Source organism: Cydia splendana, chromosome 15, assembly GCF_910591565.1.
Source record: "Cydia splendana chromosome 15, ilCydSple1.2, whole genome shotgun sequence".
Classification (NCBI taxonomy): domain Eukaryota; kingdom Metazoa; phylum Arthropoda; class Insecta; order Lepidoptera; family Tortricidae; genus Cydia; species Cydia splendana.
Window position 1 is genome coordinate 4,823,461 of NC_085974.1, and position 14,874 is coordinate 4,838,334.

At 35.5% G+C, this 14,874-nt stretch overlaps 1 protein-coding gene across 1 annotated transcript; it reads left to right on the top strand.

Annotated features, from left to right (window-relative positions):
• The first annotated feature begins 473 nt into the window (after window positions 1–473).
• On the top strand, window positions 474–10,250 carry LOC134797483 (uncharacterized). Its single transcript, XM_063769721.1, has 3 exons — window positions 474–577; window positions 7,892–8,138; window positions 9,467–10,250. Exons 1-3 carry the CDS (start codon window positions 575–577, stop codon window positions 9,682–9,684), a joined length of 468 nt encoding a protein of 155 aa, XP_063625791.1. The 5' UTR covers window positions 474–574; the 3' UTR covers window positions 9,685–10,250.
• Window positions 10,251–14,874: the final 4,624 nt, after the last annotated feature.

A 14,874-nucleotide genomic window follows, 5' to 3' on the forward strand; every position in this document is an offset into this window, starting at 1 on the left:
GAAAGAATAAAAGACGTATAAATTCATAGATGAGTAGAACAGTGCTTTATGAACTAGGAGAATAGCACTTAAACGAATAGGGAGTAACGGATATAGTAACGCTCACGGTTTATTTAAATGAATAGCGACATAAGTAGAGCTTTTCCAGTGAGTAGGTACCTACAGAACCACGGAACTGATAAGGTATGCAACTTAGATCTTGATACTTGCCAAAGAATCCTTAAAACACCTGATTTTCGCGAAAATTACATTGACTTGAGGTTACGAGCCTTGTGTTTTCTGATTTCTCATAATCAAACCGGATCCCCCGGATAAAATGATGTCCGGCATATGGCAAGCGCCACCTCCAAGGACGCTGGCTCAGGCACCAGGGGGTGAAACGGGCGCCTTTGTTTACCTTTAAAGGCGCACCATAAAAAAGTGGATCATGTTCGACCGGACCCAAGTAGAAAGTGAAACCGCTTTGTCGAAAGGTTGCTATAAAAATTGTAGCAGCTGCTAAAGCGAGCTCAGTCGAGGCGAGCGCGCCCTCAAGTGACGTAGTGCCAAGTTGTCAACATAGCGGTGGAAAACAATGGTCAGTTGCATTTCACTTTCGTTTGTTTTTTTTTAGGTACGTGATGTAATCTATCCTTTTTGCAAGTGTCGTTAGTTAACGTAAATTAATCGGTTTTCTTCCACGATAATGTTTAAGTATTTTGTTTCTTGTTTTGGATTCTTTAAAGAATTTCTTGAGGTAATCGTATCATTTTGTAGTATCTATTTTCAGAAAAAAAAACGATAAGAACTTGCTTTTATACTTTACTATATATGTATTTACTTACATTTGTACATTAAGGTACATACCTACATTAACTTATGTACATTTGTACTTTTTGTACCTATTGATCTTTAAGTAGATAGATAAGGAACTCTTATGTTTTATCACACTATAAGCAACGGTTTTCACAAAGCAACCGACAGGGAGAAGTGGAGAGCTACCATAAGGAAAATTAGTATGCGGAATCACGATCCTCAGCAGTGAGGAACCGACTTAGAAGAAGATGAGAAGGAACTCTCATTAAATGTTTTATCATCAAACAAAAAAATTAATTGCTACTAATCATAATCATATTTTAAACATACCCACCTGTTATAATGATGTACGAGTTAATTGGTTCGTTAGTAGAGCGTAAACACAAGGCCATCGAATTAGCACTTTACACAACTAAACACTTGCAATCCACCGGTCGACTAGAACTGTTTTCATAATCTTAATTAAAAGTTACATATGACGTTCATTCGGCATTGTCTGAGGTTGATCATGCATTTTGTTTTAATATTTCCCACAATTCCCACGAACTTCGTTTAACTATACAGTCAAACTTAGAATACCGTATTTTAATTTTTAACAAGCAGAAACGTCTGCGAACGATGCCATTATTATTATTTCCAGAGGCCGTGAGTTCAAGTCTAACCCAAGACAGTAATTTTTCCACTTTTAAAATTTATTAGAATACCGTGATAGTAAGTAATAAAAACTAGCGAGACTACACAGTGAATCTGCAGAGTGATCTTTTTTGTTATCCTAAGTATTTTAAATAACAAAATATGATTACAAGGGAAACATAATAAAGGTTACTTGTTGTTGTAGCTCCGATAATGATAAATATTTGGCAGATTTCGGCATAAAAATCATGTTTTGGCCGAAGGCTCGGTTCCGGTTTCGGTCGGACACTAATAGTTCATTACACATAGCCTCATGGTGACCCTACACTGCACGATGCACGTCCGTATGTAAAACCCTATAAGTACAGTGTGAAAAATAAAACACCTATAGGTACCTACTTCCATTTATATGTATGTATATAATATCAACACTCAAAGTATAATAAAAAAAACTATTACTTCACTTTTGTAACTCTAGCTAGAGATCATTTGTAATTTGTCGTAATTATTATGTTATACCTTTAAACGAGCAATTCTTGTACCTATATTTCGGGGATCTCGGAAAGGGCTCTAACGATTTCGATAAAATTTGCTATATGGGGGTTTTCGGGGGCGAAAAATCGATCTAACTAGGTCTTATCTCTGGGATAACGCGCATTATTGAGTTTTTATAGGTTTTACGAGCAAAGCTCGGTCTCCCCTAGATATTGTTCATAATTAAACAGGTACTAATCGAATGGATAATCAGCATTCATGTAATTTATTAAGCAAATTAGGTATAATAGATTTCTACTGAATAACTTATCACTTACAGGTTACCAGGTCAAACAATAATTGTATGAAACTTAATCAAAACAATCTGTCACAGACACAGCCATTCCAATTCCAATTAAAACGCAATCAATTCAATAACAGGCGCAAAAACTCCAGCCTTGATTCCGTTCAAGTAATATCTTTTTACAACAGTCGGTTCCACAATCAACCTTGGTTTTCTCAAGATATTATTGTCGTTATTGGTTGCATTTTGGCCTTTCACTGGTCGGAAATGAGCGAAGGCGAGCAGGAACCGAGGGCGTAGGCTGAAACTTGCTCTTGGTTACAACCGGTTAATGAAACCTCCTTGTAGGGCAAGTTAGGGCTCACTTTAGACCTTATAGAGAACGCATCACGGTTGAAATCGGCAAGGGTTTGGTAAATTTATAAGTTTCGCTTTCTGGGGAGTGCCAATCTGATATCAGTATCACAATAGACCAATTTAACAGTTTGGTCAATTCAATTTTATTACAAACATATTGCAGTAGAGACACTAAGTATAGGTACTAATATAAAACCTCACAGCACGAAAATCCTACTCACGCTATTTTTAGTGTTCCGTGCAAAACTTTGTTCACGGAACACTTATGGGTTATGGGATCACTTCGGTCTTGTTTTAACTTTAAAAACTGTATGAAAGTTGCTATCCTGATCACGGCACCAACTGAATAAAGAGTTTAAGTGCTTAATTAAAAGATAGTTTTTGTTATTGGTGAAATGGAAACTTCCTCTTATTGAGAAGCCGGCTACGAATTAAATTTGAGCTTTATTTGATACCTTGAATGTACGAAGATTGCAAATACCTACGTAACTATACGACTCTTTGCAAATTACATCTCGATGTGAATGTGTTATGTTATGTTAATCCGGTAGATATGTTGCAAAACCTAAGGTCAAGTTCTAGGTTTGCATACCTGCGGACCGTGATTAGCTTTATATCAGTGCGTTTTATTTATCTCAAGATATTATTCGGCTAAATTACTTTTGTAAATTTTTAAATACCTTTAAATAATAAGTGTTACTAAATAATAATCCCCTTTTTTGCGGGACCCTACAAGCTCTACCTCTTCGTCCTTTTTTGGTTTCAAATAGCAAAACTCAAAGTAATTTAGAAATTAATGATTACCTATTAGCTACTCGTATACATTTTTAAATATAATAATAGTATACAATTATCAGCCCACCTTATAATTTCCGTGAAAAACTACCTAAACAAATGTGTACAGCCTATCCGATTACGTTATCATTCCAATCAAAGTACCACATGTTACTTAAACCAAACCGCTTAGTTATCCCGACCACGAAATCGAATCTACATCTACTTTCTAAAAGCAAATATCATTGTGTTGCTACAATTTCAAAAGTAACACCAAACATGGCGGAACGTTTTGGCGCCAAATCGGCCGTAATTGGCCTTGTGATCACATAACCAGAGTAACATGACCTGTAAACACTTGACAGGCTTAATATTTAGGTAAGTAGCGAATTATAATGGTTCAAATTTTAATTAACTAACCCCTTAAATAATGATTAAAAAATAGCTATTTTATTATCCCAATTTAAATTTTACCCTGTATGCTTAGTTTATTTATAGTGTACTGCAGGTGGGCCATTTTATTTAAAGTGGTCCCGTACACTTTTTTTTTCAAAATTGGAATTTTTTATGTTATTTCACACACACACACACTTTTTTTCTCCTATTAGGATAGAATAGAAAGAGCTCGTGATTCTGAGTAGAAATAACATAAAAAATCCCAATTTTTGAAAAAAAAAGTGTAGGGGACAACTTTAAATAAAATGGCCCAGGTATACTATAACTAGAACGAACGGATTTATAAAACGGCCCTCTAGGGATCTATCCTATTTCATGTCTATGTAAAACAAATACTACCTATGTATAATCGCGGATCGAAAATATACTGGTTTTAAAGCTTCGACACGCGCGTACTAAGTTACATATATATACACAACCACTTACGTAACGTATTTTCGCGTCTAAAGAGACAGTTTGAAAGCAAAATGCGAGTGACTTGCAATTGAAAATATTCTTAACTCGTTTACGAGCGGCCTAATAAGGTTAAACAGACAACTTATTTGCTATTGACGTACGAATTGAAAGTTGCTGAGGTAATACGAAACCATTGCGGCCAATGACAGTACTTTGCACGTAATGTTACGTAGTAGTTGTTCAAAGGACTCAACTGTAACTGTATTAGGCCAAATTGTGTGTTAGATAGGTACTACAGTTGGCATGATACGGAGCCTTGGCTGCTCCGATACTTATATCGGTGGCGACTTCATGCAGGTTAGGTTAGATCAGTGTTTTTTTCAATAAGTACCTATTTTTCATGACTACCCCCTTGACATGAACATTTTTTACGACCCCTTATATCTTCTTTGTGTGTAACTTGTATTGTTTTTTGACATTCGTCATGATTTTCTTATGGTTTGCGAGTCCACGCGGCCATACCTGCCTAAAGGCTACGCGACGTGACCCACAGATTGAAAAACACCGTTTACACCGTTAGATATACGTATAACTAACTAGATTAAACGACTATTGTCTGGCTTTACCTTGCAATCACTTAGTTGTGACAATAAGGAAGTACTTAAAATAGTTTCAGTTCAAAACTGTGTTACTTATTCTATCTATACAAGAGAACACGGAGAGAAGGGCCGGTGTTCGGGTATTGTACTTGCCTTCTTTAACTTGGTATCTAATACACTTTCTATAGGCATAATGCATACATTACGTGGGCTTTTATGGTAAAACAGCGGCCATTGCCTTTGTTTAAAATTAACTGGTTGATGTACGATCTGTCTAAATATATGCCTTATTCCGTTATCATAAGGCGATACTCGAATACATATATGTATTGGTATGTCGTTGACTGTACGATGATTTTCTATAGTAGGCTCTCATTAGAACATCATCAGAAAGCTTTTATTGTATTGTGTCATTTATGTAGGCGTATATTAACCAAGTTTTGATGGTGATTTATTGGGAAACACAAAGGGCGATGTGGGCGGGACTTACGCCTACGAGAAATGACACTGTTCCAACCATAGCTTTCTGCCTTCGGGCCTTTACTTAACGTATTACCTATGACCGTATCTCTTCTTAGTCGGATACTCTTGTCAGAGCAGTCGTGGTCATTGAGGTCGTTGTACGACCTTTTTAGGGTTCCGTACCCAAAGGGTAAAAACGGGACCCTATTACTAAGACTCCGCTGTCCGTCCGTCCGTCTGTCACCAAGCTGTATCTCATGAACCGTGATCGCTAGGCAGTAGAAAGTTTCACAGATGATGTATTTCTGTTGCCGCTATAACAACAAATACTAAAAAGTGGGCGCCCTCGGTGGGCGAGTCCGACTCCCACTTGTCCGGTTTTTGTTTTTGTTGTATGACCGTATATGGGGACGTGAACTGCAAACAAATATAGAGATTACGTTATATATATAGAGTTATAAATATAGAGGGTACAAAAACAAAATATATTCATTATTAAATGCCTCAATACTTACATGAAACAACAATAGATCATAAAGATTAAAACGTAAACTTAGAGGTTAAAACAAACAATAGATAGTCGTTAGTTATTAATAGGTAAAGTACGTATTTTTAAATTAAAATTTTACGGTTCTGCTGCAATTAGCCTATTAGGAAACCTAGGATGAAACTATAATATATGTACTTAAATAATTTTGCTTAAAACACGACACTGATTTATATATATGACATATGACTTAATGCATGTTGAATAAATACACCTTGGTTATTTCTAGTTTGTGATTGGCAGAATACACATTTGTTTATAAAAAAAAATGGTTGTCTGTTAAGTCGGTTTACGGACGATAATTTTGCGTGATAACGTCATAAGAAAACATCGTGGCCGTAACGTTATCATGGAGATCTGTCCACAACGTTACCATGGAGTTCTGTCCACAACGTGACGCTTTTTCGTGCATGCTACCGATGTTCATCGATATAAGACGTTAATTATCACGTCAAAATCATGTGTCAATCACAGACAGGAAGTCTCCGGCGATGTCCCCAGCAGTATTTACAACATCAAACATTTTCCCTATAACTTACTTAGCAGTCAACGTCATTCGATTTTCAAATGAGCGATCAATGATTGGTGTCACAGACGCCGGCGCATAACGCAACGTTACTGGCCACAGGCACGATCCAATTGCTTGCCATTGCGCAACGCCGGACTTCATACCTCGTGCCTCGTTGCGACGTAAGACGGTTGCAATGGTATTTATGTTGCTTACCACGGCATTGCCTGGCGCCTAAAGGGCTTATTACATCTACCTTTTCATCAGACACTTTAGGGACGTATAAAATATATGTTATTTCCCTGTCCCTCTCAGCATAAAGTAAGCGCAAAGTGGCCGACGAAATGGTTGATGTCATAAACCATTTAAGTGATCTTCACTGACTAATCAGTACACTTTCGAAATAGTGAGTTACGCAGTATTTCTTTCTGATTGGTGCGAAGTTGCGGGGTCGAGACGCACCCTCGCGCCCACCAATGTTGCAGCGATTTCTTATATCCAAGTCAGGAAGGGCCATAAGGCGTATACGGTCTGAAATTAGGAACCGGAATCTCTATGGTTTATACTCTCGGCTCGGTACCTAAAAATCTGACCTAATAATAACAAAATTTCACACTTACAGAAAGGCCTCTACTGAGAATTTGTTACATTGCTACCTAGTTCGTGTTGATATCTAAAGGCAAACATAAACCGCAAATATGGCGATAGGAAAACAGATAATTTTCACAGTATAATGCGTTCGGTGATCAGGACAATTGCGAGATTGGATTAAGTGGTATTCAGAAAGCTTGCTACCTACTTCCATTGCCTCAGGCCTAGGATCAGCAAACGTTACATGCTGGTCTTGCTTATCTCGTATAACATGACAAGTTAAGATATAGCATACCTAGGTACGTATGTCACTAACTGACACCGCGCGTTAGTAAAGAGACGAGCACTAAAATATATCATGATGTAGTGTGCGATATTTTTGACTGCTTGTGCCGTGTACCTATTAAATATGCCCACTTAATATATTATACCTTCTGATGCTTTTGATTGAGCTAAAAATAGGTGTGATTAAAAGTGTCTGATTTCCTGTGTAAAAGGAAATTAGATTCCGACAATAGAGCATGTACCTACCTAATGAATAAGGATGCAGTAGGTAATTATTCAGAATGATTAATTATTATTGCAGGTAGTGCTTAGTGCTTACGCTTATAGTCGTTACTTGTTTTGTTCTTATTTTCCTTAAACAACATTATTTTCGTTGTTTATTTTCAATTTTTAATAAGACGATTTATTTTGGTTGGGTTATCATGGTCAGCTAACTTTGGGCTGCTAACTTCACACCGGTGTTTAAAATTCATATCTTAATTAAACTGAGCAATTACGTTTTTATATATGTAGGTATGCCATTTCCGTTTTTGTGCATCTTTTGTTCACACAAGTACAACCTCTAACGAACGTCATAAGGATACTTATAAATTATTTACAAAATTATAAAAATGTGCATATTCTGCTAATTTTGTTAAACTTCCACCAGTTGCGACTACCGTCTACCACATTAGTGTATGTTGTTATTAATTGTATTTATTTGTTCACAGCACGTCCTCCTGCTCCTGCCGCTCTTCGCGGCCTGCACGGCCATGCCTTCCTACATAGCAGTCCCGGCTGATCAGATCGCCTTCGTCGACTTGTCCGCGTTGCGGGTGCGACGGGTGCCAAGACAGACGCTCACCCCTCCCCCGCCACCCCCGCAGTTACAGCAGGCGCCGCTGTATAGGGAGTACGCCGCCCCGGTGCAGGAATACGTCCAGCAAGAGGAGTATCCAATTCAGTACCAACAGCAACGTGAGTATCAAGTTCAATATTCTACTGTGAAGGACTCAATACTACCGATCTTCAAAGGCCGTTCAGCAGGCTCTTACAGATATCTCTCTGTATTTAATCGGTTGATACAGTCATTGGTTGATACCTTGACATAGAGAAGCGGACGGCAATGACAGTATACAACACAATGGAATTCCTTCTAAGAATGAATGACACATGAATGGTGAGATATGTTAGGGAACAAATTCTGCGGTACGACTCCGGATAATAGCATTTATTTTATCAGCATCAATTAGCTTTATTTAATATGTACATAAAAAAAACAGCAGATTTGCAAAATTTCGGTTCCAAGATCATTATCAAGTTGGTAAATCGATTGAAGGAATAGCCTAAAAGAACTATTAAGTAATATCGCACATTGTCAGTATTTCAAAAAGTTATAAAATATAATTGAGCGTGCACAATCAATTAGTTTTGATTTTCCATTAAATATTAAGTAAGTACCTACATAATTGTAGGTGGAAGATTTGAGGCCAACCTTTCGCAAAATGACATCATAACCCGGGTCATGGTGCCGCACCATTACCTCCAAATCCCATGATAAAATTCACACCTTTTCACTGAACTCTTTAATAACTCTAATTCAATCAAACGATCGCTATCAACTATTGTGAGCAAAGGTCACGCACGGCCAATAACAATCAACTTTCCTCATTCGCAACAGCGCATAACTAAGCGAGACTAAATGTCAAAGTCAAAGAGAGCGAAATGAATTCATAATCTGCTCCGCCCGTCAAGATATCACCGCCACTTTCACTGCACAAAGGATTAGCTATAGCTTTCTAGAACACCGATATTGTAGTGTAATTAACCAGTTCCACACTAAATAGCTGCACTGACTTCATTATTACGTGAAACTTTTTTGACAAATGAACAAAAGGCGGACGAAAAACGTTCTGTTCGCTTTCTTCTATTGTTACCTTCGAGATAACATCGACACGCTGAGCGGATTATGCAATAGTCTAACAATTGATGTATGCATGCAAATCACTTCGGGATTTGTTAAATGCGCTAAAATACTGTTTCCGCTGTAGCTTTTACATTTACAATTGCAGTATTTATCTAAACACTTAACGGCGTTTGTTGTTTATTATAATAAGAGTGTTTGAGTGCTTCGTAAATTACACTGAAGTCTGATGACAAAGTACTTATTTAGACACTGATAATATTCCTAACGCCATATTACACTGTCAAATCACCATGCAATTAAGTAATCTTGTGAAATAATCTTTAAGCTACTAATCTTTTCCCTAAGAACACCTGCCCATTGAATACTTTATCCATTACAGCAATAGCACTAGCCCCAGAACCAGAGGCCCCTGCGAGAATAGTACAAATCCAAGCGCCCGCGCAGCGCGATGTAGCCAGCGCGGCGTCGGCGCTGGCGGAGCGGCCGCCCGACTTCGGCGAGTACGTGGATTTCGGCGCGCACACAGGAGACAGCGGCGCCTTCGGCTGGTACGCCGACTACCCCGTCAACGGTCATGAGGATAGCTACAGGAAGTAGCGAGGTTATACGTACCCGGCTGCGAGAAATTAGGATTTGTTGCAAAGTTATACTCGTTATTTTTTTGGATTTTTGGCTCTCTATGGGATGACAACCATCACAAGCACTTTGGTTTGATGGAGGTTGCTCAAATATTCTTTTTGTAGTCAATAAACTTAAATAAAACGGGTCAGAAATGTGGTCATTGTAATGAACACAAAATGACATGATAAATATGAGCCATTTGTTAGCATTTATTAATATCGAGGAGCTTACTCGCAGTCGGGTATTAAAGCCAAAGGCCGAGTACTTGCCAATAGAATAATACCCTATTTATTGATTCTAATATTACGATATGAATCACTGTTTGAAGCGTTATCATCGTCGCTCCTTTAATTTGGGTATGTTATTTAATTAGTAGGAGTATTACCAAAGACAGTATTCGATCCAAGTGATACGTAGTTAGTAGAGCCGAATTACCGCACATTTGTTTCAAACGGTTAATTCCGCGTTGCACTTATTTTTATATTCAACGTTAGTTCCTCACTTAGGTTAAGTTTTTTGAAGAACACTGTGATACGTACCAAGTTAGTAACTTTTTTCTACACTCTTCATCTTGTAACTGTTTCTTTCTGCTCATTTATTACAATCTTTAAATCCTATTTTAAATTCGCTTCATGCTATAAAAAAGTTACAAAGTCCAATACATTGCATAGTTTTTTTTTATATTACTTATCGGTGTTATTGTTTGTTCACTTAAAACAATATAGTCTACGTTCTAAATGTTATTTTTACTTACTGTTATAATTATAACTACTCTCTATGTTATAAGACTATGTTGTTTATTTCTTAATTTATTGTAACTTCATGTCTGTTTTTATTGTCACGCTTTAGACTTATTTTAGTCGCTGCTACCTATTTCTTCTTTTCACCTTATTAAGCTTAATTGTAGTCACTTAATTCTTGTTCAATTTAAACCTCATGCTTATTTTCTTTACTGTCATATTTTTTTTCTTGTTTATTAATTATTACACTCATCTTTCTTTATAATTGTCTTTCATTATTCACTCTAGCTTTATCTATAACTCTAGCTTTCATTTCTTTTCTGCTACTATTATCACGCATTTTTTTCTATGTTCACACTTTCCAAGTAAGTACTTACTTCTTTTCACTATTTTACACTTTTATTAGTTCCGCTACTTACTACATCTGTCATTGCATTCTACTAGATCGCTCTGCTTCAACTTCAACTCAACATTTTCATTTAGGTAGACAAGAATCTGTCTTTTCTCTCTTTACATTTACACTATTCATAAACTTTAACTTTTATGATATTTTTATTTACTATTTTTATGAATATTTGAGTTTAATAGATGAACACAATTGTAAAATATTCTCTTGAATTTCACTTATATTTATAGCCTTACTTCTATGAGTTCTATGACTTCTATCTATATTCTATACGGACTTTTTCGACGTGTCCTATATGGTTATTTTTATGCATTTTGCCTGCCTTTGTTCTTCATAATTTCACCATATCTTTTTCTACCTTCATATATCTTTATTTCTGCCTATAAAATGTCCCTTTTCTTACTTATTTTTTATTTAAGTACCTTCATTCTTCATCTACTCCTTTACACCTTGCTGTGGGTTATTTTTCTTTATTTCATAGTAATTTCTTGCAAAAGACTTAAACCTCGAATTCCTCGTTTTCTATACAGTTTCTATTTTCTTTCTTAACATTATCATTATCACAACATCTTTATTTTATAATTTAGTAACTTACTTATTTACTAAGACAAATATTTTTAAAAAACCTGTCTTTTTGTCTGCCTACCTTTTGACATTGTCTTCTTATTTTTCCTTTTTTACCTATTGTTCACTGATCTCAACTACTGTCTACTTTTTTTCTTTTATCTTTAAAGTAATTTCGCCTTTCCTTTGCTCACACTGTTTAATCTTTATCATTGTCGTTCTTCTACTACTGCCCATTTTCTTTATTTCTTTTATTTTTAAAGTAATTTCTGTTTTTTTCCTTAGCTTTTTGATATACTTATCTTTATTATTTTCGTGTTTGTGAGTTTTCTTGCATTACACTTCTCTTTCTTATACTATCAACTCAGTTTCCTTCTCTTGTCTAATCTTTTTCCGCACATTTTTATTTTCTTGCCTTTACTAGCTCCTTACTGTCGTTTTCCAATTTTTTTTTCCTGTGTCAGTCTTCCTGTCTTCCTTTTTTGTCTATTACTTTGCTTTTCCCGCACTTAATTTCTTTTTCTTTAATTATCTTCTTTATTTCACTAAACTATGTTTTTCGAAATGTTACTTGTTATTCGAAGAAATTATGATGAAATTATTTCGGATCCACATGTACATTTTTATATTTTTTAACAGATAAAACTTAATAACACACCATGTCAAAAAGTTTGATATTATTATGACAACGTGTAAAATTTTATTATATAATTATAAACTATGCAATATGCTGATTCAATTACAATAATTATTTTAAGCGTAATTGTAACTAGTCTTGTTCTACCTATCTATTCTTATTTCATAAATTTCATTTTTATCCTTACTTACCACTTTAACTATTTATTTTCTTTTAATTTCAAACTATTTTCATTCCTATATCTGTTTATTGCTTTCTTCTCTCAATTTGAACTTGTTTTACCTACTTCTAAATTTCCTATTCCTTCTATACTTTCTTATTCTTGTGATCTCTTACTTGTGTTTTTATATCTATCTGGCGTACGACAATAATTTGAGTGTTGGATTTTAATTATCTCTCTTATTTTAGACTGTGCCATTTTCTTTATATTTTTTTCTGCGTTACTATTATTACGGGTCTTAGAAATTGTCCAGTAACATTTATTTACAAGGCATCTACCTAGTTACTTTACACTTCTATTCTCCATGGTGTCTTCTATTTATCTTCTTTTCTATACTTCTATTTCCTTGATTTTTTTATTTCCTTTATAGACTATCAATCATCTTTTTTTCATTCTATATTAATTATTGCCTTCATTCTTACTCCTTCACATTGATCAACATAATAAAATAGCTATTTTTCATTTCCTTTCTTCAGGAGTTTTCCGATTTTATCCTATCAGTTAATGAAACCCTATGATCGTCTATCTACATATTTTCTAGTCTCGATTTATTTTCTACACTATCACTATTATTGTATCTTACTGTAGTATCTGTCCCTTCTTATAATAATATAATCAGCCTTATGCGCGATAACATTTATGCAGATGTGTGTCGCATTTATTCTTGTTTACTCTTGTTTTTCCTACTTTTCTTAAGTACTTAATTCTGTCTGTTCGACTTTTCTGTTATACTTAAAGTTATACAAGCCTTCATTCATTTACTTTTAACGTTTTCTCTTGATGAATCGTATTTTCCTATCAAATCTGGACCACTTATTTTAATTCTTTTTCCTGTATCACACGGTTCTTATAGAACACTCCTTTATCTGTTTTTTGTCACTGATGGCTTGCTAATTGTACTCGCCCACTTACTTGAATAGTGTTCACTTATTCAACTATATATTTCTCTATATCTTGCTCTCTCTCTCTCTCTCTCTCTCTCTTAATTCCTCCTTTTTCCTTTCCTCTTCTTAGTTTCTTCTACCACACTTTTTGTAGTAAATCTTTACCTATAAAATCTTGAATTATAGACTTTCCTTCTTTGAAATTTTCCCATTTTCATACTCTTTATTTACCACGCAACCACACACTTCAAAACCCTTTCATTCATTTCACTATTACATAAAACTGTATTCATATTCCCTATTCTACCTTGCTTACTCTTCTTGCTTTGCCTTATTTTCTGATAAGATCTCACATTCATTCCTTTTGCTCATTTCTTTATATACATTGCACTTACTTCACATATGTATACTTGCATAACATCTCTCCTAATTCACCATTTATTACATTACATTTGGCCTTGTTACATGTGCAAATTCTTCTTCTTTCCGTGCCTCTTCCCATTATTTGGGGTCGGCCCTCCTCGTTCTCAAGCGCCAGGTCGGGCGATCCTGGGTTGTCTCTTTGTTCAACTGGGTCTGTTTCAAATCCATTGATATGGTGGACCACCACGTAGCAGGCGGGCGACCTCTGCCTCTCTTATTATTCGGTAATGCCAGGGCTTTCCTCACGACATGGTCTTCGTCGCGTCTCATGATATGCCCGTACCATCTCAAGCGAGATTCTTGAATCTTGTCGGTGATGGGGGCGACCTTGTAGCTTCCTCTGATGTGTTCGTTACGTACTTTATCGAGTCTCGTCACACCGGCCGCCCACCTCAGCATCTTCATCTCATTGACATGGAGTTTTTGTTACATGTGCAAATGAATATAATATTATTAGCGGCTGCAGGTCTAGCCCGTTTTAGCACGTTACACTGAACTTTTTCCTCTCCTCGACTTTAACTACTTTTCTTACTATTGCCATCGCTATCTTACTATAAGTAACTATCTTTGCTACGCTATCACTATAATCAAAGTCATGACGTACTTAAATTCTACTTTTCACTCTTAAATTATTCATTTAAATTTCCTCCATTGGTCCTTCTTGCCTAGAATATTAGTTTCCAGACTATCTTTTATATTTTCTTCTGTTTTTACTTGCCTATCTTTTTCCATTTTTACATTAACTATATCTTACCTTATTTCTAGCCTTTCTCTTACTGAATCTTTTCCTCTCCTTGACTACTTCGACTTTCCTTTTCTTAAACATTACTTTTACTACCTACTTTTCATACTTTTACTATACCTATTTGTGTTACTATTACTATCTTTGCTAAGTTATCACTATTATCATAGCCACGATGTACTTAAATTTTACTTTTCACTCTTAAATTCTTCATTTAAATTTCCTCCATTGCTCCTTCCTGCCTAGAATATTAGTTTCCAGACTATCTTTTATATTTTCTTCTGTTTTTACTTGCCTATCTTTTTCCATTTTTACATTAACTATATCTTACCTTATTTCTAGCCTTTCTCTTACTGAATCTTTTCCTCTCCTCGACTACTTCGACTTTCCTTTTCTTAAACATTACTTTTACTACCTACTTTTCATACTTTTACTAAACCTATTTGTGTTACTATTACTATCTTTGCTAAGTTATCACTATTATCATAGCCACGATGTACTTAAATTTTACTTTTCACTCTTAAATTCTTCATTTAACTTTCCTCCATTG